The sequence below is a fragment of the Corapipo altera genome, unplaced genomic scaffold (assembly GCF_003945725.1).
Source record: "Corapipo altera isolate COAL_440 unplaced genomic scaffold, ASM394572v1 54, whole genome shotgun sequence".
Taxonomy (NCBI): domain Eukaryota; kingdom Metazoa; phylum Chordata; class Aves; order Passeriformes; family Pipridae; genus Corapipo; species Corapipo altera.
This window is the reverse complement of record NW_020884902.1, coordinates 827,280-855,067: the sequence shown is the minus strand read 5'-3', so window position 1 is coordinate 855,067 and position 27,788 is coordinate 827,280. Positions and strand designations below refer to the sequence as shown.

Below are 27,788 nucleotides of genomic sequence, written 5' to 3'. Positions count from 1 at the left end.
AATATTTTCTGTGGTTCTTTGGTCCCAGAGGAAAAGCAGCAGTAAAACAGCCATTTAAGTGAATGGCTCCACCACACATTCCTGTGCAACTACAGAGGAGTGCAATGACTAAATCAGGATTTTCTTGCCTTGTACGTGTGTGAGAAGAATGAGCAAGCAGGTATTTCCTTTCTTTTGTGGCCATGAAGAGACAAGAATGAGCTTCAAAGGAGAGGTGATATGAAATGGTTTCAAATAAATGGTTTTTCTTCCAAGCAAATTCCCTGTAAAATGTGATGAATCTGCCTTCCACCCACCCACCACTCATATCAGAATTTAATGAAATGTGACAGATAGACTACAATTCTAACTACTCTGGATGTTAGTGTCCCATCTTTGAATATAATGAAGGACAAAGTTGATGAAGAGAGCACTGTCTCATCTTTCTGCATAAATTCTTAATTCAATCCAGAATTATCTGCAGTAAGCCAAACTAATCACCTTTGTTTCATGACAAAATCTCTTATTTCAATTTTCAGAAGCTTGTTATTCAGTGAGGGGGAGGTATTGAACATCATGACCTATTCTTATTTCCCTAATTGAATAACCATTACCAGTTTCTTCAAACATGAGAGAAGTTCCAGCAATTAACTTAATTCAGAAAATACAAAGGTAGCATAAAGGAAGCAAAATATTTAATTAAAAATTGTGTATGAATCAGAAACAAGCAAAATCCCAAACTTCTGTTGCAAGCCTTTCAGTGAGAAAACAAAGTCAAATGTTTGACATACAACATACTGCAACATCCTGAACATACCAAGTGTCAGCTTTGCTTAGGTAGGAAAATCTTTGACAGCAAACCAAGAGGAAGAAATTCCCCAACCCTTCTACAAGCAGTCTGCTGCATAGTAGTAAAAACCAGCTAAGCACAACAGGGAAGGAACATCATCTTTCACTCTGAAATTTCTCAAGGTAGTAGTATTATGGGGTTTTACAGGGGAAAAATAGCATATATATTTTTTCCATATTTTTACATACTTGAATTATTTTTTTAATCTGGCCAGGCTCCTGGACCAGATCTCCTAATGGCACTTGCATCAAATGAGCAGCTGAGCTGCTCCATGGCTGGAGTGCTTAGTCACAGAACATCATGGGTGTGACATACTGGCTGCAGAATACAGCACTGGGCTTTGGGATGCCTTTTCCATGAGACACTACAGCAACATTTCCACATCAAAATATATACTTTAAAAAAAAAAAAGTTAAATAATTCACAGAAATTGAAAGGATTTCAGGTAGCTGTGATGTTTCAGGAGGCAGTGGATCAAAGTGTGGTCTCTCTCTCTACTCCTTCTTCATTCCTTCCTAGCAGATCTGATTTCAGGGTTGGAAGCTGAGAAGTGCAGAGAAATGTAAGTAAGAAGCAGAGATAAATTAGTAGCAAAAAGCCTCTGTCTAAAACTGGACCTGCACATTTCCAGTGTTTTTGTATTACAACCCAGATTTACAAACTGTTTCCAATCAAGTTGGTAAAAAGAATATTTTTTTTTATTATGTTTTACCAAGCAAAAAAAGCAAAATTATTTAACTTAAATATCTAGACTTGCCTGGGTGTAATACGGAAGAATCTGGACACTGAATGTAAAGCAGCTATCTTATCTGTGATGCCTAAACATTTCCATGTGTACAGACAAAAGTATTTCCCAAGAATGGTGTTGTTTATGTTCTGCAGCTTGCTTGTTTTTTCTTCACTGAACTCCTTTTCATACAAGTTTAACAGAGATTTTTTCAACTGAATTAATATTCAGATAAATTCATGAAACTGAGATTTGACTATGGCTACAAGATGAAATTGTTTGCACTCAGTATGTTTTCCTTTGTTTCATGAAGCTTACTGTTTACTGGAGAATAGCAAATTAATAATTTCTAGAAAAGTCCAATTTTATCTTTTGTAGTTGAAATCCTGTGCATAAAAGGAACTTTTCATCTGGGCAAAAATCCATACCTCAGTCAGATTTGGTTCCACACACCTCAGTAGCACGAATGTGATTTATTGTTAATGTTTTCCTTGTGATGTCTCACACATAGCTAATACACTTGTGCTTAAATCAGACAGGTTCCCTGCTCAGTCTGAGCTTTGTTTACTTACATGTTCATAGAGGAACAAAGAGTGCCAAGATTAATTCATTCAGCTTAATTTGCTATCTCATACTCTTGTAATGAGCAAGCTCTCACTACAGTTTTTGCAATTAGCATGTTTTAATAAGGCTGTCCAAGTATAGATTATTAGCCCAATTAATTGCTTTGGGAAGGGTTTTATGAATACTTCTAATCAATTAAGAACCATGAGTCTTTTGAAAAGGAATATATTCTTACATGAACAAATTGATGTGCAGAATCTATTTGAATTTTTTTGTTTGGTATTTTTTTACATGCTTCTTTGGGTTTGCTGTGTTGTTTGTTTGGGGATTTTTTTCTTTTTTGCAATATGACATAGGAAATCTAACTCCAAATTCCTTTAGAAAGTAAGAAAATAACTAATTTTAACGACCTTTTAATGTATTTGTTTTGTTAGGGAAGAAGTCAGAGAAATAGCCAAAGTCTTACTTGATTACAGTGGAGTTCTACTTTCTTCTACAGCTTATGAATTTGGGTTACTTAGATAGATGCAAACTTTATTAGAGAAACTTTACTAGTTTCTAAATGGTCTTGTTTTTCTGAAATGGTAGAACTTCCTGACCTTTGCCCAGGTGTAACTGTTGATATAACCTGTCTCTCAGCAAAGAGAACTGGATTTCAAAATGGTTCAGAGTTGAAGGCAACTGTCCAAGCCCTAAGCTCAGATTTTATCAAGTCTGCAGATAAAAAACAAGCCATACAGGAGGAGAACGTTCATGATTTATATTAGCCATGAAGGCCATCACATACAAAAAGCAAAACAGAACTGTAAATTATCCAGCAATCTGTAAAAAGAAATTTCAGTTAGGCCTAGGGGTGGAATCAAGCTGCTCAATCCACTCTCTTCCTTGAACCTTCCTTGTTGATGTTTTTTTTTAAGCATCTTGGACTCTCCCATTATCTGTCATCTGCCTTCAATCCCACTAGTGGTGATCCTGCTGTGCTCTGTTAACACCAATACAGCATCATTATCTGGATCATATTTAGTGGGATGAAATGGAGATTCATCTGTCAGTCTAAATCCTTCTGTTAAAACTGGAGGTGGATGAGAGCACACTGACAGCCTGATTTACCCTCAGCCCCTGCAGAGCCCAGAATGGGAACTAGGGGAATACTGAGAGAGACAACATGCTAACCATCCAAATTAGAAACCCTGGAGAGGTCTCTGCAGTGGGCAGATACTCCTGTATCTTGTTACAGAATGATTCTAGCACCACCTCACCAGCATCTGGTTCTGGCATTGTTGGAGACATTATATAGGTGTAAACGATGTGCTGATCCACACCAGAAGAGAAACTCCTAGACCCATCAGATAGATACTGCACAAATATGGGAGCTGAAAGTTTCAACTGGTTTCTATTAATCAGAGCACTGAGGGTTCAGTTACTCATGTACTTTTTTAGATTATGACTTTTTTGCTGTAGTCATAATCTCTCACTGTATACCACGTGCTGACCTCAGCACCTTAAAAACTGCAAGGGAAAGGACCTTATGCTTTTGTGTATCTTTGAGCTATGGCTGAGTCCTGCCATGACCCTGCCAACCTTACAGAGTCCAGAGAATAGGCCTGAGTATGAGAACCAGCCAGTCTTTTACATGACAGAAAGCTCAGCCCAAGGACAAGCTAATTAAGCAGAAGATGTACATAATCAATGAGTGTAAGGTCAGTCCTTCTCACTGCTTCATTAAATATCTTTTTTCTGTTTGGCACTAAACAGATTCTTGATTCTTAGTTTCTGGGAATTCTGGAACTGCAAATACTTTTATTCACTTCTTCTATATTAGTATGTATCACACTTTTTTCAAACAAATAAGAATCTGAATGTATATTATATATTCAGCTTCTAGCTAGGGTAATAAAATACTTTCTAAATCCTAAACAAGTTATGCATGGATCATATAATGAAGCTGCAATAATACAGTCTTAATCTGACTACTAGAGGTCAATGGTAAAAATATGGTATCTATGTCACAGAAGATACATTGGCAAGAATCCACTGACTCTACAAAAGAAAAGTTATAGGTTTTGCTGTTTCTCACCTGATGAGTCAATAGCAGTGGTACAAACTCATCCCAAAGTCATGAGAGCTGCCTTTTTATTGCTCCATACCCAAGATCTCATTACTTCCATTCTTTTCTCTCCTTATTCATTACTTGCTCACATGTTAAGTAGTATCTGAAAATGTGAAAAAATAAAAAAAAAAAGAAGATACCTACACATAGCTATCAAAACAGTAGGATATGAGCATGTCCCAGGGCCCTACAGTTGAAAAAGCCTTTGATGAATTAAAAGATGCAATATTAATAATATATAAATCAAGAGAAAGTACTAAGAAAGCTTGGAGCACATGCTGGATAGCAGATTCTGCTCATCCTGGCCTCTTCAAAGTACTCTCAAAGGTCTTCAGAATATATTCAATAGTATTACTCTTCAAAACTATGGTTAGCATATATTACCTTAACAAATAAATGATCATAAGAGGGTCCCCATACATCAAACACCTGTGCCTGGACTGGGGCCCATGTAGGATTTAGGCATTGCTGATCTTTTGGAACATAATAAATATCAAACAATATTAAGAATATAAATTTGTTTATCAGGGATTATAAGAACTGACAATATTTTGTGACTACAAAATTGTGGACTTTTTAAAATGTAGATCGACAAACTATATGATTCAGGAAATCTGTATTTACTGAAACTCCTAGAAAAATAGACATTATTTATCCTCGTACTTTTGGACTCAGTTTGATAACAAATGGGATGAAAGACTTCATAGGATAAAGGATGCTTCTGAAATGCTAACATTGATGTGTATTTTTTCCTTTTATCACTCTGTGGTTAGCCTTCATAAGCTTTTCAAAGTGGAGTACCAGAGTATTTCTATTCAAAAAACTGAAATAAGAAATTACTACAAAGATGAATTTCAGCTGGAATATAGCCAGTTATTAACAGGGAATGCTCTTTGTGAGTGACAACATCATAGGAGGCTGTATTTTTAATCATCTAAAAAGCAAACAACTGCAAGAAAATTGCAATAGCTGACACTGGTTTTCAGTTTTGCTTACCCTAAGACAAAATACATGTCCTAAAGGAAAATACTATGCATTCTCATTTTGGGACTCAGCTGGTTTTGTTACTTTCTTGATTAGACAAAAATTGATTTTTCCCTCTGAACCTTTTCAAAGACATAGGTAATGCAAGCTCTGCTCTCTGTGGTAAGGCCAAGATTTACTCAGCCATGGCCAACTGATGTGCTGTTGGCTTGTAATCAGATGCTAAAAAGAACAGATGGCTTACACAACTTTAATTTGCTATTTTATTTATCCTTATGCTGCCCCTTTATCATATAAGTATTAAACATTTATATTATACAGTTAGAAAGACAAGACAAGACAATTTAGAGCTAGTTTATGAACTAATCTGACAAACTACCATCAATCCTGAGATGCAAAATAAATCACTTAAGTAGGATCCAGATCATTGTTTTTTTCTGACCTGGTTTGGTATGGAAACAGCAAAGACTACCATTACAAATTCTAGTATTCAGTAATGCTTGCCAGCTCAGTAGTTGATGCTACATTAGTGACTGTGGAGAAAAATAAACAAACATAAAACTGAAAAAAACCAAACATCATCTCCAACTGCATGAAAAGCAAATAATTTCTTAAAAGTAAACTCAAGCACTGAAATCTGGCAATCTTCTATTTCCAAAATGCTTCTCAACACAGAATGATGACATCTCCAATTTGTTCAATTACTTCTTGTGATCTTTTATTCATTGCAAGATCTGGGCTTGATCATCTCCACATGATGGTCTTAGCACTTGTCTTCACGGGATCAGACCATTTCATCTGATAATGTAGATCTTCTCATCATAAAATTGAAACTTCTGAAGACTTTGCAGTATTGTTTTGGCACTTAGCTCTTGATGTCATCCTTCTTAGGAGACTTGACTCTAAGTAAGATTATTGCTGGGCAAGAGTTTACAATGCTACAAATTAGGTCATTAATTGCAAACTAAGTTCAAACCCCTATGATTTGACAAAGACAGTTCTCTCTAAGTAGGCTCAGTACGGTTTTTGAGTCTCCTTATAAGAAGAGATTCATCATAGGTCATATTGTTCAGCATGAACTGCTGCATTTTTGGTATACTGATTTAAAAGATATATTTGTAGCCATTCTGTATCTAAGGCTGCTTCACTGAGTTGACCCTAGAGAATCTCATAAAATATTAGGTGTGCCAGGTCTAATGCTACATTCACTCTTAAAATACTCATTGACAATTCAAATTTCTGCACTTCGAAACTGTAACTACATCTTTTAATCTGAGATGAATATATATTAATTTTCTAATAAATTTCCACATATTATATGATAAGTATACATGCAGAAATTATCTGTGTGTGAATCACTTTAATTCGTCTGGTCACTTAGGTATAACAGAAGACAGAACTGAGCTCATCAATTCCATTTGTTATTTATTTATACACTGATTCATTTAGAGGCTCCCTGTCGAAAATATCAGTCACATCAGGACACAGCATCAACAGACAATTAACGTTACATTTAATGCCAAGTACTCGTTAAGGAAAACTAAACAGATGCAAATGCAGTGATGCAAACACTCTATTGTTTCTCAGTGTAGGCAAAACATGAAAGGTAAAGCTAAAAATGCTTTTGTATGACTACCTTTCATTTGATCTTCTTAGCCCACATGTAATGCCCACAGTATTGCTTAACTTAAAAGATATTTACTGCTGATCTGTACATGATTAAATTAGAGAATGTGCAAGAATCAGTGACTGTATTATATGGAGAATATGTACAACTCTACTATTAGAAATTTCTCTAGCTGTTACAAATTTCTACACTTTCAGTTCTGCAGACATCTGACCTAAGTATCAGTGAAATCACTGGGCAAAGAACCAGTTCAGTACTTTCCTTCTCTGCTGGGGAAAAAAAAAGATAATTGGTATATCCCAACTGTGTTTCCTCTTCCTTTGTCAAAGTCAGTCCCATATTATTCAGGAAGAGGGACATTATGGTTAAGACCAGACACACTCCAACAGCACCTGATGGACATCTACCATTACATAAAGGAACAAAAAAAATGATAAAGTTTTTAATTCAGCAACAAAATTATTTTAAAAAATTAAAAAAATTTCACATAAACCAGAAAATAACAAAGTAAATTAAATTCACTTTCTCATATCAAGAGTATATCCAGTTCAAATAGCAAGGTTCTTTAGCTAGGCCCCCATGAGACTTCAAGTTGTTTTCACAGGTGTAGAGTAAAACACACATTATAAATAGTATGCAAATAAAACAAGGCCAAGGGAATAATCTATCAGTTGATCAGTGCGTTGTTCTAGTGTATAATTGATAAAAGGCAGGACAAAACAGGATATAAAAGCAGCATGAAAGAACTGAAAACCCATTCACATTTTCTTTAAGAAAATGTGGGCGCTCTTGGTCCTCATAGGTGCTGCATCTGTTTCTGCTCATCTGCAGGATCTTTCCTTTGATGGGTAAGAATGGACATCAAGTTTTATGTTTGCGTGGGGGTTTTTGCACAAGCAAAAGTCTTTCAATTGGCTTACCTGTTTCAAATCCAATCTTTTTCTCCCTTTCCAGACAGAAGGTGTTTCGTGTGATTCCACGGAATGATGAACAGGTGGAAATCCTCAATTCCCTTGCCAGCATCATGCAGGTGAAGAACCTGGGGAAGTGGTTATATCGTAGTTGAAAAAAACATTTCTTCTTTTGCTCAACTAACATTTATCTTTTTTCAAAAAATCATGTTACTGAATTAAAGACCTAATCTTGATTCAGTTCAAGTCAGCTGAGTGTTTCTTCAGAAGGAATAGGACAAGGTGATAAATCTAAAGCTATACAAATACATTTCAATACCTTCCTAGAAAGTCTGGTTGACCCAGTCTGAATATCAAATAATAGATAAATAAATCTTAAATTTCTTAATGAGTGTGGGGTGGTTTCAAGAACGTATGAGATAAATCATGGAAATTCCAACTTCCAGAACTTTTACCATTACAAGCAAAACATTTTGCTCATGTAAAGAGTATAGAAATTCATACTCCCAACAAATCGAACTTTTCTTTGGCCTCTAGTCTCTCAAGTCGTTTTTCCTCTTCTGGCTTTCCTTTAAAGCTTCCTTTCTCTCCAAGCTGCATGTTTCTCACTGACCTTGATGTAGATATATGATGACACAGTGACATGATGAAAAACAATAAAGACAGAAAATGTGTTTTCAATATTTCTCTTCAGCTTTGATGTTGTAAAATAGCTGTTGGTGAAAAAGACACCATTATCTGTAGGATGAAAGGATGGTATTTTTAATGAAGTACAGATGTGGAGAACTATCAGCAACAGGCTAGTATAGCATGCTGGAACAGTATTCTGAAGAAGAACAAACTATTGGAATGGTACTGCCAATATTAAGAAAATTAATACATACCATGCTTGCTTTTAAGTGTGTAGAATAAAGGGATTGTTTGTTTTCTTTTCCTTTTAAGCAAAGATCCCTGAAATACCATTGTTATACAAACCAATCAGTCAGGAATGATGTAATCCTGAATTCTGGAACAATCACCTTACTTGATGACACATAATTCATGAATAACTAGCACAAATTCTTTTACGCTTCCAGTTAAAATTTAGGTTGATACTTCTGGCAAGCAAGGACTGATCAGTGTAACAGGATAGGAATGAAATTCAGTATATTAATCACAATCAACATCACCATCACACATAAACCAACCTAAAAATCACAGCCAGATGTATATATTTATTTGCTTATGTACTCATTTGCCCTTCTTTCAGGTTGACTTTTGGCAGCCAGACTCTGTCACTCTGGTAAGGCCAAAAATGCAAGTTGATTTCCGAGTTGGAGCTGAGAAGTCTTTTGAGGTTGAAGAACTTTTGAAGGAAAGTGGAGTGGAGTATCAGTAAGTTTGTTCTCACTACTGTACTTTTAATGGGGAGAATGTGTTTGAGTTTTTTATATTGGTCAACTGATTTTCCTGTCACAAACTTTGTCCCTCCTGTGGATGCCTCTACTGGGTTCAGCTTTCCTATGACAGTTCAAATGGACTGTAACTACTCTCTGTTGAAGGGGTGAGGTGAAATGTTGACAGAGGCAAGATACAGGAAGCAAAGATGCACTACCAGAAATTTCCCTGAGGTGAAAGCTCATTGCAGTACAGTGTGGAGGGGAGAAGAAAGATTTCCCACTAAAGACAAAATTCGGCAGAGGTCTAGAAAGAGCCAGAAAGCACATCAGATAAGTTTGCATGACACTAACAGGGAACTGAAGCCAGAAAATGGTGAGCCCCAAGGTTCACCATAAGCAGCTCCCCACTGAGTTCTCTAAGTTCCAGAACAACAGCCAGAAGGCCAGAAAACCCCAACAGGTGACAAACAGAAGACAGTTGCCAGGTGAAAGGCCAAGCAAGCAGGGAGAACAAATTCCCGGGACAGTTTTGGGCTTTCTCAAGTCACACAGAAGATCCAAAGCAAGGATCTCTCCAAAGAGAGAGTTTTTAGTTGTATATTTGCTTAGAAGTAAAAAGCTCTGAGCTGACCAAATACAACTGCGGCATAAGTGGAGGGAACAGAGCAAATGGCACATTACACATCACTGAGAACAGAAACATTGTAGTGAGCAGCACTAATGGAAGAATAAGGAGAATAAGCAGTTGCCTGGTCCTGCTCTTTAGTTCATCTCCCAGTCACTATGTAAGCATTAACTGAGGGAGAGAAATTGACTTTCAGCTGGAGTGGAGTGGGGTTGTTCTGTCTTTGTTTCTCCTTTCACTCCACCTGAGCATTGCAAATTGGCTCTGCCCAGCCTCATTATCAGGCTTTTTTGATGTCTAAAGGATAATCTGTCAACATCACATACTCGAACAGTGAAAGTCAGTATTATTTGATCAAATTTTTATTATTTCATTTGGTTGAGTGTAGAATTTTTGTCTCTCAGCCCCATTGTTGTTGCTACTAGACCAAACTCCTGCACAGGACACCACACAGTTCTCATGAAACATAACTATTATGATTTGCTAAATCCAAAGGTAACCCATCCTAAATTTACTGGCCTCATGTTACTCATGGCTAATTTGGATGCTGCTGTGGGAAACAGAATCTAAAACCACTCCGGAATAAACCATTTTCAATAGTGCCACAGTGCACATACAGCACAGGAATCCAATTTTAGTGGAATTTCCTCTATAGCAATGGAGGAGTAACTCTTCATGTATTAGCTTTGCTATAATATTAATGAACTTCCTCAGGTCCATGCACAAATCTTTTGATTGCAACAAAGGCCATAAGGTCTGGAAGCCGTCCCTGGCAAACTTGAGTGGGTTGTCCTTGTGACAACCCAAGATGTTATAATTCTTTTGAAGTGCAGTTGCAGTGCCATGACATGTCAATGTAGTCATTTGCACTGTTTGTTCTGAAGGCTGGTGATGCCTCACAAACTGGCCTCCTGTTCTTCTATCCAAGTCACAAATGATCAAGGACATATCCTGGACGAGTGAGATTTGTAAATGTGTTAAAACTGGCACTGGGAAAACAAGAGGACTTCATTTTTTGATGGCCAAGGTTGAAATATAAGCAAAAGGTTCTCAAGAGTATGCACAATGAATAGCTGTGCCTTTGTGTCAGCCCTAGGGAAAGGTGAACAGGAGAGATCCAACCAATCCTGTTGTGATGCTGTGGTTTTCTCGCTATTGCGTGTTCTATTTAATAGCCCACCTCACACGCAATAAAGCAGCTTAGAGGATGGACAATGCCACCTGCAACAGAGCTGTCAAACCACAGCTAAACTTAGGAAGCTTGGTTTGACAGAGAATTTCATCACGCAAAACATGGGTTTCTGCATGGGATTGAAACATTGCTGCAGTCTAACTCTCCTCCAATGCCAAAAGTTCAAGAGAGGGCCCTTTTCCTATTGAGGCAGAGGCATCTGGCAACATGAGATCAGCCCAGAGCTCATTTTATAAACAAACTCTATCTTAGCATTGCCATTTTTAAGCCAAATTGTTGCCACCCTAGAGGTTTGTTAGTATGGGAGTAAGCAGGCAGGTGTTAACTGGGAGAAGCCCATTGCTCCCTGATCATTCTGGTGGCAAGGCTGAGGTAGGAAGTAGGTTGAAACTTGAACCTGATATATCTTATTTTCAACCTGCCCACCTTTCACTTCACAATCCATGCGGCCTTAATTCCAAGAACACCTTAAAATGTCTTACTTTCCTGCTAGATTGTTGTATGTTTCTCTTTACACTTTTCATGGTGCCTTATTGCAGAGTTCTGATTGACAACCTGCAGGCTGCGCTGGATGCCCAGTTTGACAGCAAATCTCGTGCCACCGGCCACAGCTATGAAAAATACAACGACTGGAACACGGTACAGTCTAGAATTTTAACTGTCAGCTTGGTACCTTGGCCTCTGTAGTCAAAGTGGCTTTCGTGTGCTTCCTGCCTTCTTCCCTTTTCCTCTTCTGCTCCATCAGTTGGTATGATAATGCCTCCAAACCCTCCTTCCTCTTCTCCTTTATTGCTCATTACTGAGCTAGTTTGTGCAACCCATCCTCCTACACTTATTTCCTCTGCTTCTGCTCCTAGTGTTGCAAAGGACCTCTGGCAGAAATCCAATGACCAGGCTGAGATGCTTCACGACTAATTTCCTCTTTCCTTTTCACTACTTCTCTCATCTCCTCTGCCAAATAACTTGATTCCATTCCCTGCCCCAGTTCTAGGCCTTCATCTCACAGCATAAGTTCTCCCCTGCTTCCTCCTTTTTTCACAGTCATGCTCATTTTTCCTGACGTATAATCTTGGCCATGTCACTTTTCACATCTCTGCAGTGGCTCCTTGGAAATCTACAAATTCTGTTAAGTATTAGGCCACATTAGATGCTCAGAAGGACTGTCCTGGCTTTAAGTCTGTAAATTAATTAGTCTGGACCTGAGAAACAGAGACTCAATAAACCTAACCTCTTTATTACACAGATAGCTGCTTGGACTGCTGATATCGCTGCTCAGAACCCAGACCTCGTCTCTCGTAGTGTAATTGGGGAAACATATGAAGGACGGCCAATGTACCTTCTCAAAGTAAGTGCTTTGATTTCTTCATGCCAGACTTTTCCCTTATTAACCTCTGCGAGTTTATGATGTCTATTAAAACACCAGTGGTGCTAACATAATACTAGATATTTTGCAGAAAATCTAATATATTTTGTTTACTACTACTATGATTTTTTTTTAAGGCACATAATGAATTATTAGAAGTTCAGACTTATAAATTCAATCACACTCCTGAGAGCAATTTGAATGATTATCTACCTTTATGTTCTCTCCATCTGTTGTTTGTAAACCCACTTAGGCTAAAAGGATCTAGAAATGTCAGCCTCTAGCAACTGGAAACATATTTGTTTGTATCTTTGTCATATATAATTTTGAGCTGGTTTTGACTGGGGTAGAGTTCTCTTTCTTCTCAGTAGCTGTTATGGGGCTGTTTTGGATTTGTGCTGATTTGGAAACAGCGTTGATAGTTCAGAGATGTTTTAGTTATGACTGAGCAGTGATTACACGGAGCCAAAGCCTTTTGTGCTTCTCACACCGCCCCACCAGTGAAGGGGCTGGGGGTGCACAAAATCTGGGAGGGGACACCTGTCCTGGGAGCCAGGACAGGTGACTCCAAATGACCCAAGAGACATCCCAGATCATATGGTGTCATGCTCAGCAATAAACTAGGGAGAAAGTGGGTCAGGGCCACTGCATGAGGACTGACTGGCCAATTGTTTTCATTTGCATCACTTTTCTTTCTTGGGGTTTATTTCTCTGTCTTTGTTATTTTCCTCCTTCCATTATTTATTATTATTATTATTATTACTACTACTACTACTACTACTATTACTATTATTACTATTATTATTATTTCAATTATTAAGCTGTTCATATCTCAGCCCACAAGTTTTCTCTGAGTGAGCTGCTGAGTGGTACTTAGTTGTCAGCTGGGGTTAAATCACAACAATTTTTTTCATAACATTCATGAATTAGTAAGACAATTACTTAAATAAAGGTGAAAGGATAAAGAGTACTTGCCCAAAAATTCATAAGCATTTACAATAACATATCATTCAAACAGACAAGATCAACTTTTAGAAACACCAAGGAAATAAATCAACAGTGCAGAATAATCAAATAATCTGAGGGAAGGTTATCTACACTAATAAGAATGAAATTATTAAGAGTATTGCTCTAGTTTGAAAATCACAGTCAGCTACAGCTGGGAGAACCTCACAGATTTCCATTTAAACAAGGAATTCTGTATTTGTATAAAGTTTGACTTTTTAGGTCAGCAAGCCGACTGACTTGTTCTGCATACAATTTATTTTGGTCAAGACTCAGGGGGGTTTTTTGTTGTTTTTTTTCCTAGGTGGGAAAAAGTGGTCAAAATAAGAAAGCCATCTTTATAGATTGTGGTTTCCATGCAAGAGAGTGGATCAGCCCTGCTTTCTGCCAGTGGTTTGTGAAAGAGGTCAGTAAGCGTAATGATGAAAAAATATTTTACAAAATGCAACTATGCTTAAGAAAATCTTAAGTGAGCAGCAAGAGCTGAGGCCACTGCAGATTGCCTTTTTACCTCCAAATACCTACGTGCATATCCCTTCTCTCACCTCAGATGGTTAAGGTGTAACTACTTAAACCAGATCTTAGTGTTTGAACCTGTAATCTTTCAACAGTGTAAGACGACCTGAAACGTGTAAGAGGAACTAACAACTACAAGGGTTACTCACACAGTTTGTAAATTCTTTTTTGCATCTGTAGCCAGAGAAAGGTGAGAGAAAAGCAAACAAGTCTGCTAACACTATAAAAATACGTTCTGTACACAGTCATAAAAGAAATAAGGAAATTCAAGGGCACATCAAAGGGCATCTGAATGCACTTCAGAACAGCTGACTTCCTACAGTGTCTGGTACTGTATTCCTCACAACCAGCTTTACTCAGTAAGGAGAGAGGGTGGAAACCTACCCTCAGGTAAGCACAAGGTGCACTGACGAAATGTACTCAAGAGAGGAGGAAGAGTATATATGAAGCTCCCTAAACTCCAGGAAGAGGGAATAGCATATATATCCCTTTGAGCTGCCACTTCAAATTGAATAGCATATATATCCCTTTGAGCTGCCACTTCAAATTATGCAGAATGTTTTCTAAAATATGAAACCATATTCAGGAAAGTGCTGCACAGGTAAAATTATCTTCAGTCTGGAATACTTGATACTTCAGGCCTTGAATTAAACAATTTTATCTCCTTTATCTGTTCATTGTCCTCACCACCAATATAAAGCAGGTGGGAGTTATATGCTACACACTTGTCTTCACAGAGAAGAGTTATATTACACCTCAGCTGGGGGAGATCAATCTATTTAGCAGAACAACTTACTGACTGAATCTGAAATTTTGTAAGAATTTCTGCTTGAAGATTAAAACAAGCAAACATACAAACACAAACCAGAAGCAGCAGCTGGAATTCAAAATCCAAGTGAAGGAAAGCCAAACTACGTGAGTGAGCCATGCTGGCAGAGGCATTGGTGGCCAGTATAATCTCAGTGTTATCAGACAGGCATGCGGTTTGTGTAGGGAGCAGTGGAAATTGGAAGTGACATTTCAGTGGAGTCAATGGGAATGTGATTTCATTAGAGCCTAATAAGGCTGCAGACAGTATGTGCTACCATTTCTCTCTCAGCAATTCACGTCACTGCAGCTGTCATTTTCACTGTCTGGTCACTTAATTCATGGGGGTACCTGACACCAGCAGCAGCTGTGCTCAGTGGGCCCAAGTGTGGATAGGCAGAAGTGCTTCAAAAGCCCTGAGCATCATCAGTGGTTCACCTGGGATTGCTTCTAGACATAAAAGTGAAAAAAAACCATAGAGAGAAACATGAGCAAGGTGGATTGTTATATGTATCTCGAAAAACACCCACCCAAACAACAAAACAAAGGAAAAGCATAAAATAAAACACAGGAAAAGCAATTTCAAGTGATCTGAAACTGCTTTTCTAGATTCTACATCCCACCCTCCCACTTGCTAGTTACAGGACAAAAAATGCCTTTCTCCACTGCATAGCTCCCTGTGTTGTCCTTCATGTCTTTGTAAACAGAACATGGGTGCAACCCACTTAGAACAAATTTCTGTGATCATTGTATGGGCCATCAATGAATCTGTGAACAAGGATACAGAGTTCCAGGCCATGAACAATCAGGATATACAGGTTTTAGAGCAGGAATTCTTGTGTTTGTTATTCAATGTATGTGCCTGGAAAAGTCCAGGGGAAAATCTGCCTCCCTATGAGTATATGCATCCACAGTATTATGACTGGAAATGTCTTAGGATGTTATCTGGAAATATTCTCTATAGTTCTGATAGTTGATGAAATTTCTCTGCACAACAGATATAAAAAAATGGTAGTAATGATTTTTCCTTCTCACATAAATTCAACTCAAACATTTAAGGTGACAGGATGTAGGGATAATATATGGACAGGAACTTTGCTCTGTCTGTAATCAAGAAGGTAGTAAATGGAAATCTCTTTCCAGTGATTTAGTATCCTGTTCAAATTTAAAATTGCTTCACCATATAATTTATCTACCAGTATGAGATGAGTTTCTAACAGCAGTGTGGTTTGAGTCGGTGTAAATCCTCTAAGTACATGTAGTAACACAGAGGTGCCATCTCACACGCTGAAGTGACCTGGATAACTTTGCCTACCACATTCATTAATTCCTGATGCAGACCCAGGCCTTTATATATAAACAGGAGATACAGATTTATGAAGACATCATCAGCTTTTTCTACTTTTCTCCGAGTAGGCTGTTGAGACCTATGGCAAAGATACTGTCACGACTACACTTCTGGACAAGTTGGACTTCTATGTTTTGCCTGTTGTTAACATTGATGGTTACGTTTACACTTGGACGAATGTAAGTATGTTCTTTTTTTTTCAGTGTTGTTGGAAAATCAACTGTTAGAACTTACTCTTAGTTTTCATCTTTTATTCTATTTCAGAACCGCATGTGGAGAAAGACTCGCTCTAAAAATGCCAATAGCCTTTGCTATGGTACAGATCCCAACAGGAATTTTAATGCTGGCTGGTGCAGTAAGTATCTCCCAACAAGAGCTGCAAGAGATTATACAGAAGTGCAACAGCCAGTATACTTAATTATGGGTTTCCCCTACCTGATGGTTGGTCCAGCTCTAGCTTGGGTGAAGACCTCTAGTGTAGCATTGTGCAGTAGCTTGTGTTCAATTTTTGGAGCAGTTTTGGGCAGAAAAAACCAAACTTTGGCTACTAGCATCATCAGTATGGCTACTTCTATGAACATACTTACACATATGCATATGCACACACATATGTACTTACACACATGTATAAACATGCATACATGTACACACACACTGCTATGAGTTCAGAACAGAAACCAAAAGAGCTTTCTTTCATGGAAAGGGGTCTCTTTTGAATGGTTTCCACTCATCCATTTCTTTAAAGTACCTTAGAAATGGAGGAGATATGCAAGGAGAGGACTGCTAAGTACTGAAGCAAATCAATATCCCAAATCACTTCCATAATATAGGGCTTTACATCAATACTCATGCTCTTCCAACTATACACACTCTACAGGGCATATTTATTCAATGCTATGACACATTTCCCAGTGTCTTAACTAGGCCATGAAATATTCCCTCCTCTGATACAACATGTGTGTCAGATGGATTTCCAAGGCTTATCTACTAAAGTGGTGTCACATGACTCTCCTAACAAGCAACTTGTTCATTAAATACTCACTAAAATCACCTTTCTTCTCAGCTACTGGGGCCTCAAAAAGTCCTTGTGCTGAAACTTACTGCGGCTCTGCACCTGAGTCTGAAAAGGAGACCAAGGCTTTGGCTGATTTTATTCGGGCACATCTTTCTACAATCAAGGCATACTTGACGATTCACTCCTATTCCCAGCTGCTACTGTTTCCTTATTCATATACTTACACACTGCCATCGGATTACCAGGAACTGGTAAGTCTCTTTGTCATTTTGACTTAAGGAAAAGAATAAGTAAAAATCATCACTTGCTATTTGAGGTCCATTTAACTTCGAGCAGTTTCTTTAACATCTGGAAAGAATCTGTACTGCCAGTTTTTGAAAATATTTTAGTCTTTCTCAGCAAGAACAAGAGAAACCATGATGGCACAGTATAAAATTAAGGGCCTTATTTAATTTCCACATACACAATGAATTTTCCACAAGGTCAGTTTTGTCTTCCAGTCATGCTGTACAGAAATCTACTCTGCTGTGCAGCTCTGCATCTTCCTGACTCCAGGGGTTGCTGTGTATGTAGCTTTAATATACGACATAGAAATATTATGCCCTGTAAGCCAAGGTAGCAGCTTGATAGATTGTAATAACTATGAAATTGTTCAACTGGTACCATCAACAGCAGGCAAGGTTCTCTGTCTTCCTACTGACCCTTAGTTCTCACTGAAGTAAAATGGTAAACTACTGGTTCAGGACAATGAGGCAGCTCTTGTCAAAAATATAATTGAAAACAGTTAGATACAAAATAGGTAAAACGTTTCAGTTCTGAGGCCTTTTTCAAGAGGCCTGGATTCAAACACATATTTTATTTGAAAGAGGAGAGGATGAATGTGGGGTTTTTAAAGGGCAATGCCTCTTATATTGATCCTAGAGAAAGGCCACACCCCAATTCCACTTAAGTAAGATAACAAAAGTCTGGAATATATATTTTCTTTATCCTTAAAAACAGATAGAGGGCTTAGAACTATTAAATATGTATAAAAGCTGTAAACATTTTATCATGGCTAGGCATAAACAACCATGAATAATAAAATGACTTCACTTCTCTGGCATATTAGCAATTAGAAGCTGTTGGCAGGGAAAACAACACAGCAAGACAAAACAAACACATTTTGATTCCCCCTCTTTCCAGGATGATGCCAAAAGTCCAAGGCAACAACACTGTGTGTTGCTTTGCTGTGCAGGTTTGACAGATTTATGACTACTCCCAAATAGATGTCTTGATTCTGAAGCACAAATACAAACTGAGGCCAAGAGTGAAGTTTCTTGTTAGATTTTTTTACAGCCTAAAAGAAAAGATAAATATTTTGTTCTCTTAATTTATATTCCAGGAATTTTTTAATCAGAATTATTCCAGGGAACTATAGTAATTTCTTGTCTTCAGTTTTTACAAAAGCTTTGTATTTCACACATTGCAGTTTAGTCTAAAGTAATAAAACAGCACTAAACCATTGAAGCTGCTTTGTTGTGAAGATCACAAAGTTCCCATTTATTAAAAATTTGCATGACATTCTGCCCCCATTTGTTGAATCAAGAGCAAATGTGATGAAACACAACTAAAAGTACAGTGTGTTTCTCACAGTATTAAAGGGAAAGGGTTTACACTGACAGCTCATTACTAAAACAATCCTTACCAATGAGAAAGAACCTGTGTGTTTTGCTAGGTTTAACATTCTTTTATTAAATTAAAGTTTTAGATTGTCAGTGTTCTAGTCTAATACACAGTAAAATTTAATGAATCACCCATACTGAAGTGCTACAATTTTCATCATTTAAAACTCCCCTTTCCTGCCATAGAAGACAATTCTGCTATTACCATAGAGCAAAAAATATAAATAGCTCAGGAATGCAGGCCATATATTCCTCTTCAACCATTTGATTTTGCTTTGTATATTAGTCTTTCCAACATCCCTTTATCCTATATTTTAAATTGGTCACATTGATCCCAGAGGGAGTTCCATTATTTTCCACTACAAAGCAACCACAAATCTCACTACCATGACAAGGTGACCTTATGAGTGTTTTTCACATCTTAATTAAGGGAAATTATTTCCCCTACTGGTGATCCCAACAGAAAGACAGCAGGATCCTAGAGGTGTTTAACTTGTGCAGTATCCGATTTTAACAAGGGAAGACTTCTTGCCAAAAGTCATTTTGGAGAATGAGATCAGAGTATCACCCAATCAACATGGCCTGTAGTTGGGATAATTAAACAGAAAGGGCCTTATGCACTCCAATATCAGTGAATTAAACAGAAAAACTGACTTCCACAGGCTCTGGGTCAGGTTCAAAAGTGCAGCTTTTCAGGTTAGTTCAAATAACTAAGACACGTTCATTTAAGCTGTGACTAAAGATATTTAAAATTTTCAGTCAAGAATTGTACTTGCTTGAGATGAGACAGCTCCAAAAAGAGGTATCACTTTATATGTAAATTGCTGTGTTTCATGTCTAAAAGTCCTGTTTAGATTTAGAATTTAGAGAAATGCTGAAGAATGAGAATCTTAACTTTTAATTGATATTGTTTGGGCAAATAAAATAATCATAAATCATTTTGTAAATGAAGAAGTAAAATTTATAGTGCCATTATCTTATCTCAGATGTTATTTTTACTCTGACAGATCTAATAAATTAAAGGAAATATCATTGCAATTTCTTATCTCTTTCAGTGAGCAACTGGACATGTGTTTAAACAAAACCTCGCATGTCTGCTTATCGTTAACATTTTGTTCCATTGTATTTAACTAAAGGTAGCATAAAACCATGGGGCTTATGTTGCATTCCAGTGCCTGAGATATAGAAGGGTGCAAAAATTGAGTACTTTGAGATTGAATACACTAAGGCTGCAGAAGAGAAAGATCCAGAGAATGCCTGTGCCTTCCTTTCCTGTAGGGGTACTGAACAACATGTCCTTGGGGTTCAAAGGACTTTTTCTGTTCACAGCCTCAAGAAATCACTAGAAGGCTTAAAACTGTTTTGGTTTCTCAGTTAGAACAGGGCACTTGGAGAACCCCTTTCTGCTTCTCTGCATTGCTACAGCAAATCACAGCACCTCAGAGTTACTGTGACTTACTGAGAGCTGGGCATTAGAACTATCCCTCAACCATGCCAGACCCTGGGACTTAAAACCTGATGAAAGTCATGTATGCCACTTCCTTCCCATGACTTCCCACTCTTCCCCTTAGATGCAGGAGGATCTCTGAGGTTCTCAATCCCACAGCTCACAAGGATTTTCCCAAAACTTTTCTCCTTTTATTCAGGGTTGTTTTTTTTATCCCCCCAACCCCAGTGTTGCACAAAACTTTCACTGTTGTCCAAACAGTACTTAAACAACAAAAATAAAAACACCCAAGACAGGAAAAATCTAGGTCAGGAATTTCTTAGAAGTTACACAATATTCTTGTGGTGACACCCTGAAAGAAGTATGTCCTCCTTTTGGTAAATCACATTTTGTCTGCTTCATAATCCTCTTGGCTCATTCTTTACTATACCCTGGAGTATTACCCTGAACACTTGAATCCCTCTCCTAGAGAGAAGAGAAGCATTAGCTTTTCACAATTAAAAAACATGCTTGGCAAAAGCAGTATCTCTCCACACTCCAAAAAGATTATTTTCATCTTTATTTTGCTATTCACATTTTTGTCCTCTTGCATTAAAGAACTCTGTATTTAATTACACGTTTCATAAACAGTTTAGCCCATATTTTCTAATCAGTTCCTATTCTGGCCTTAGCTTCCCATTAGGTCACCCTATGCTCTCCTCATTTTCAGACAAATCTAGCTTTATCAATTTGTTTGTATTTGAATTGGCTCTGAACTATGGTTTGAGAGAGCAGAGGAACGTGCATCGTGCTCTTCCTTCCTTTTCAGGTTCAATTCCATCTCTCAGTTTAACAAACTCAGCACCAAACACATATCTGCAGCCAGTTCATACTCATTGTCAGATTAATGTATGTGTGTTGTTTCATGGGCAGCAGAATAGTACCTTCACTTACAACCCAAGATTTCAGTTTGTATTACCTGAATGCATACTGACCCCATTGGTTGCTCTTTCAACTCACCAAATTTCACCTTCCATATTGGGTTGGTCTAGCATCTAATTTCCTCTTGAATGTTTAAATAGGATATATTAGAAAGTGGAGATATGCCCGGTCTGTGCAGCCTGCAAGAGTGAATTTCAAATATACTGCATGACATTGCAAATATCAGTCAGACTTTAACCTAATGCCTGGTTGTGAAGTCCTGAATATGTTTAAGATATATGAAGACCTGTGGGTAAGGATTTTTGAACAGCAAAAATCCTACTACCTAAGAGACTCAGACATGCCAATGAGGACTTGCAACCTCTGCTGCTGTTGCATCTGTGCTATTGCACAGATTGTATTACTGTGATTGTTACATCTAAATATTGTTAAAGTCAACTGAGAAGCAAATAAACAGGAAAATGGGCAGCAAAGCAATATTTGAAATTGGCTACACAGCTCCTCTATCGAGTTTGCCACAATAGAACTGTTCTGTACTGGCAGTCTTACAATTTTGAAAAGGATGTTTCTAGTAGCAGCCTTTTCCAGACGAAGTTCATGTGTGAGTCTGGCTGACAGGCAAGAGTCTCCAACACATGTAGGGCACATACACCTTAACTCAGTCACATTGGAAACCCTCTCACCAGGGACTGATTTCTTAAACACTCTGAGAAACTGTCACAGAGAAATAGGCTTGTAAACTAAACAGAATAATCCCACTGGCTGGATTCCTGAGCTCTTGGAGCACATGCTTAACCAGGAGCAACAACAGAATAGTGAACTAAATTATACATCATCGTGGACTCTTGAGGAGGGAGTCTGTTTTTATTGGCAAAACAAGAAGCTTCAGAAGTTTAGATTCACTTGGCTAAAGCTCACTTTGCAAATACCACATTTTCAGACTTTCATTACAAAGGAAGTTGAGGGTCACTTTACTTAACAAGTAAAGCACACAAGACCAAGGTGAAGTGAAATACAATTTTCCACCTCAGGAAAATCAATTTGCAATCCAGTGAGAGAGGAGAGCAGGAGGCCCAGTCAAGCAGTGAAAAGGCTTCTCCAGACCATTATCAGATTGTGAGGCAAAAGGAGTTGTCCACACAGCAGCTGCATAATCAGCATCCCTGGAGTGTTTCTAAATGGCCACAGTTTGCTGGCAAATCCAGTCTGATGATACGAGAGTAAAATGAGGGAGATGCTCCCATAAAAATTACCTATTAACACACAGAAGATACTTAGCCTGATAATTTATCTTGTTAGTTCAAAACTCCAGATGTGGTGAGAAAGAGAGGCCAGTACCATACCTTTCATTAAAAGCTAATAACTGTAAAAATACGTTTAAAGGTTGTTAATTAGCTAAGATAATGGCAACTAAGAACACAACTCTGCTGTCTCGCTGGCCCACGCACTCTGTACACAAGATCAAGCAAAATATTAGTAATTGCTGTGTAAACACAGATGGGTGATGAGGGAATAAAACGCCTTCTGCTGAAATGACCAGCTCTGTGAGCTCAGCTGTGAGTCAGAAGCTGAAAAGTCATTTTTGCTCCCAGCTACAAGGTATTACTCTGGAGCTATATCTTGGACTTCAGGGCGCCACTTGTTTCTCTGCTACTATAATTCTCAGCAAAATGTTCCTTGCAAGAGAGGGATTCTTAATGGTATAAAACCCCAAACAAACCACAACAATTCAGTTAAACCCATTGTGCCAAGAGATGTAGAAAATCACTGAACAGCAAAGAGTACCCTCAGAGGTAAAAAAAGAAAACAGTGTTTCTCCTTGCAGGTGTATTCTAAATAATTTACAGGCTTGAAAACCCAAACCACTTTTCAACCTTTTGGAAAATGTTGGCTTTATTTATATACCCCTGCATAAATCTTCATGCTATTTCCTTTTTATGGATTGCTTTGAGTAATTGAGCTATATTGAAAAAAAAAAACACAGTTTCCTCATATTTTGTATTTATACTCACAAGTATTTACTTAATAGTTATTATTCCTGCTGTTGGTTTTTTAATTTTTATTATTATTATTATTATTATTATTATTAAGAGATGGCATTCTTCCTATAAAGTTGAAATTTTTTTTCTACCTTTAGGTTTTGAACTGTAAGTCTATTAGTAAAGCAAATGGTAGAGAGTCACTTAAAGGAAAAAAAAATACATCAAAACTTTGGATAAAGCTTCATTTCATGCTGAAGTCATAAATGCTCAGTCATGTTTTTCACTTAGAGAGGGTAACTTAAAATACCATCTCCATCTCCAACCTGAAGAGCTTGAGGAAGTTGTTTATTGGGATTCTAAGCTCTTAACAGCTGGAGATCTCAACTGCTCTTTTTACAAATCTCTCTTTTTACAACTTCCTGGCCAATAATAAAAAAATCCCTCAGGTAAAAAGATTTCCTGATATACTTTTTCAGGTATCTGTTCTGATATGATTTAAGGCCATCATTTGGCTGCTGAGTGAAAGGAATGTCCTGGGTGTAAAAGCCCCAAAGAGCAGCCCTGCTGTTCTATTGTCCCTATCATGTGGCTTACTACAGAGAGAACAAATACTAATTACCAACAGGTCTGCAGGTACTATCAGACTGTCTTTCCAAATTTTATTTCCACTTTCCATATATTTGAAAAGAGAAAGAATCAGTTTATGTTTAAAAATTCATTTGCTTTTGAGAGAAGATTTTACTCAATCTCAGCTGCTGATTAAATGTGTATATTATAAACAACAGATGGCTGAAGAAAACATGGTATCACTAGCAGATAGTAGTCTCCAACCTCTACAATTCCCTGAACATGTGTTAAAAATTATTGTGGATTTTAGAAAATTCAACTTGTGGAGGGATTAAAAAAAAAAACAACAACAAAAAAAACCAACACTGGAGAGAGCTCAGCTACTCCAATTCCTCTGAATCGAAGATTATGAAATGCAAAGCAACAACATTTTTCCTACAACTGTTTGTGTTTGTGCAATTGAGAGGCCAGAAACCAAACCTCCCATTCAACTACAGCCAGTGTTATAGGTGGAAGGACAAGCTTCAAGTACACTTTGGTCTGCCTTGTTTAAATATATTTCATGTGCTAAATGACCACAAATTCCTACAGCAAACTCCCATAATTCTAGAATTTTCAAAACCAAACATCTGGGAATGGGAAAACATTTGCAATTCTTCAAAAACACATTTTGATGCTGTTTTGTAGAAGCCGAGAAAGTTCTTTCAGTTAACTCAGATTTTCTAAACTCATTGTCCAATATGACTTTTTGAGTAATTCACAGGAACACTTGAAGCATAAGGATGAACAGAGAATATTTTATAATATATCTTCCACTGGGAAATAAGCCAGAGTATAACCTACAGAGAAGGAAAGGGCTTGAGGAAATTCCTGGAATAGTAAGCCATTCAGCTGTAAGCTATAAAGAAAGATATGGCAACCCATTGCTTATTCTTATACTGAACATCTGCTTTCAAAAATCATTCATATTTATCATCTGTTAGTAATAGTTTTCATGTTTTATTACCAACATGCTGTATAATGAAGAATTGGAAAAGCCACACATTCAAAAGAAAAGTCTCTAATTTTCTTAATGCAAACGTACAAAGCTTCGTAGTACTATCGATGGGCCTGATCCAACCCTCACTGAAATCAGTGGGAGTTGAATGAGCCCCTCTGTGCACAGGAAATTAATTGAAATTAATGAGACTACATATGGTTCCAGGGTAATTTATGTCTTTTCTGGCTGTTAATATTTATAAGACTTTAATCTGCTTCCACTTGTGTCACTGTTCAACTTCTCTGACTGAGCCAACTCTACTCTGAATTTCTTGTGGCATGAACAGAAGGAAAAGAAAGGCTATTGTATGTTCACAATTTACTGTATCAAGTTATGACTATTCTCTAAGATTCTCTTATCTCTAAATAAGATTCCTTATTTAGTTTTAACCTTGTAGAAGTTTCTTCTAAGTCTAGAAAATGCTGTTACCTATTGTCCCCTTACCTGTACAAACTCAACTGGTCTGTACAGCAGCTGCACAGCACTAGAGCAATAAACATACAGCCTGGAACACACTCCATTAAAGCTTGGAGAACAATTTCTTTACTGATAAGTTCTTTCCACAACAACAGGACAAGCTGTGCCTTGTCAGCTACTGACACCTAGTCACACCGAGAGGTGAACAACAGTTTTCTAATAAAAACTTCTTCACCATGGCTTTTCAGTTTATTTAACAATACACTCAGAAAGCTTCTGAAAATCTGCATTTATCATTTTTCTTTTCCTACAGAATTCCATTGCTAGTGCTGCATCCAAACAGCTGGCCAGTTTGTACAATACTAAATATACATACGGTCCAGGAGCTGAAACAATCTGTAAGTACTGGCCTAAATATACTAACAATCTATATTGTGTTATTAAGACTATAAAATGCAGTTTTCTAGTGATTCTTGTTCCTCTTCCTAAATAGTCTATTGTACCAAACTACTGGAAAGGGAGGGTATTATTCGTCCAGAAGAAGAAGATGGAGCTGATATCCCAGATCTGCAGCTCTTTACCATCTGTATGAACCTCAAAAAGCCACCCAGTGAGAGGTTTTTTGCTTCTGATACCAAACCTTTCTAAACACTCCCATGCAACCACACCATTCTCCTGTTCCTTAGACATTTCTCCTGTGGTTTTCTCACAACACTGACAAGGAGGGAACAGTTTAGCTTGTTTACATTTGCTTCCACACATCAGCTGGAATGAAGCTCTTAAATGGCCTAAAATCACAGCTTTTCCATGAGCAGGATAAATCAATCAATTCACCAAATATATCTTTTTATCTGTCCTTTCTGCATTTCTGGTTACATGACCTGACTACAAAGGATTTCACATTCCAATGCATAGCCACTCTTTCACAGTTAATCCTTATCTCATTTCTTTACCAACAGACCCTGCTGCAGGGGGCTCTGACGACTGGGCTTACGATCAAGGTGTCAAGTACTCTTTCACTTTTGAGCTCCGAGACACCGGCAGATATGGTTTTCTTCTCCCTGAATCTCAGATAAAGCCAACCTGTGAAGAGACTTTACTTGCTGTTAAATATATTGCCAATTATGTCCTTGAGCACTTGTATTAGAATGGAGTTCTAAAAACTATTAAAGAACGCTTTATTCAAATATGCCTTCCTTTTTATTCTTCCCTAACAAAACATTTTTATTTCTCTTTACTTAATGCTCTTAGTCATATTCTTAGTCCATCATAGGTCACTAGAACTAGAAGTTTTTCAAGAGAAATTGTAGAAATTCAGGAGAAATAAACCTTTTATTAAGGTAACTGATATAGTCAGGGGGGTCGTAAAACAAAGAGCACAAGAAGATTAATCAACATAAGGTAAAGGTTACTTTATTAATTAAAATTATCTTTATATACAGGAGATGGGCCAAGCATTAGAGCTTACACAGCCTGAATGCTGACCAGAATGAAAACAGCCAGGTGATCCATATAAATGCACTTTGACCCAACCATTCATTGCCTTAACGGCAACAGTAGCAAGAAGTTCATATCACATACTTTCAAAATTATGTTAGCTGTGATGTGCTCTCGTGAATTTTCTCGAAACCCACCCTGGATCTGTCCGACTACTGAAAAACAGTTTGGATCTGAGGTCACTACTAGTTTGATCTGAACTCAGTGAAGATTATAATTATAGTTAAAGACCAAGACTTGCTATAAATCATTCAATAAACTACCCTGCATTTAAGGTTCTCACATTCACTACAGTAGCATCTCTCAAAATATTCTCAGAGTTATGCTACTTCCTGGGGCCCCGCATGTTCCTACTGTCATGAGCGGAAGAACCATAAACAGCCATAAAGACTAAGTCTGGTCATAAATGATTAACTGTTTCTTTCAAAAAAGAAAAGCTGTAAAGAATTATCCTCTCCCAATCAATTTTCTGTACAGGTAATGTGGGTCTGATTGGGTCAGTGAGTGAGAGTGATAAATAGCCACTCGACATCTTTCTCACACAGCTGCAGAAAATGTGTTTGGCATCTATTAATGCTGTTTAGAGCTTGGCTAATATGGGACGCACTCTGCAGAATGACAGGGAAAAGCCTTATGTCAACATAGAACCTGGCTGATCTCCCTGCCACTGCTGGAAGCTCTGAGGAGAGATTTCCGCTGTCCATTGATGCTCCTGGGATTAACTCCATTTCTGGCAGGTCTCTACCTAATGCACTCCAAATATGTCCTGAAACACATCCTACAGAGAAAATAGTTCTCCCAAGAAAACCACCAAATTCAAGACCTGGCAAGAACTACATTCTCCCTTTTTGCCCCTTCTCTGTGGAAGGAAACAGGAAGACAAGGTCCAATTTAAAATTACACTTTAATTTATACGTATAAGAAAAAGAAAGTCACATATTCGCTAGTTCACTCCAATTAGCCCAGCAGCACTCAGATTAAACTAGTCCTCACACACGACTGATCCATCTGTTTTTGATCACTGGTGAAACTGAACCCATGTGTGAAAGTAGCACGTACCAGTAAAAAGACGTCATTCTGTGTCGCAATAGAAATGGGGGGAAGGATAATCAACATTACTAAAAATAGCACAGGACACATCAGAACATTCCGGCCAAAGCCAAACATGTCACAAAGGGCAGGAAAATAATTTTTTCAGAATATAAAATATTTTGGCTACTTTTAACTAAGTATTAACGACCACCCAGAGACTACG

General features: G+C 37.7%; 1 protein-coding gene and 1 long non-coding RNA gene across 4 annotated transcripts; one reads left to right on the top strand and one right to left on the bottom strand.

Annotated features, from left to right (window-relative positions):
• Window positions 1–271: 271 nt before the first annotated feature.
• On the bottom strand, window positions 272–17,123 carry LOC113950554. Of its 3 annotated transcripts, none has more exons than XR_003528775.1 (5): window positions 16,635–17,123; window positions 14,991–15,089; window positions 7,762–7,880; window positions 4,198–4,333; window positions 272–1,372 (listed from the first exon to the last, which is right to left on the bottom strand). It is a non-coding gene; the product is annotated as an uncharacterized LOC113950554 (long non-coding RNA). The 3 variants fall into 3 exon arrangements; XR_003528774.1 differs by having other exon boundaries at window positions 16,641–17,123; XR_003528776.1 differs by having other exon boundaries at window positions 14,991–15,086; window positions 16,641–17,123.
• On the top strand, window positions 7,359–26,999 carry CPB1 (carboxypeptidase B1). The gene is made up of 11 exons (XM_027650474.1): window positions 7,359–7,689; window positions 7,796–7,871; window positions 9,002–9,126; window positions 11,488–11,587; window positions 12,192–12,293; window positions 13,621–13,722; window positions 16,056–16,166; window positions 16,252–16,342; window positions 17,051–17,253; window positions 25,350–25,434; window positions 25,996–26,999. Exons 1-11 carry the CDS (start codon window positions 7,619–7,621, stop codon window positions 26,181–26,183), a joined length of 1,254 nt encoding a protein of 417 aa, XP_027506275.1. The 5' UTR covers window positions 7,359–7,618; the 3' UTR covers window positions 26,184–26,999.
• The last annotated feature ends 789 nt before the right edge of the window (window positions 27,000–27,788 follow it).

Excerpts from the sequence above, each read along its gene's own strand:
- CPB1 (XM_027650474.1), top strand. The coding sequence starts at position 7,619 with ATGTGGGCGCTCTTGGTCCTCATAGGTGCTGCATCTGTTTCTGCTCAT. Across the intron at positions 12,294-13,620 it reads GGCCAATGTACCTTCTCAAA|GTGGGAAAAAGTGGTCAAAA; the intron begins GTAAGTGCTTTG and ends TTTTTTTCCTAG. Across the intron at positions 25,435-25,995 it reads TCCAGGAGCTGAAACAATCT|ACCCTGCTGCAGGGGGCTCT; the intron begins GTAAGTACTGGC and ends CTTTACCAACAG.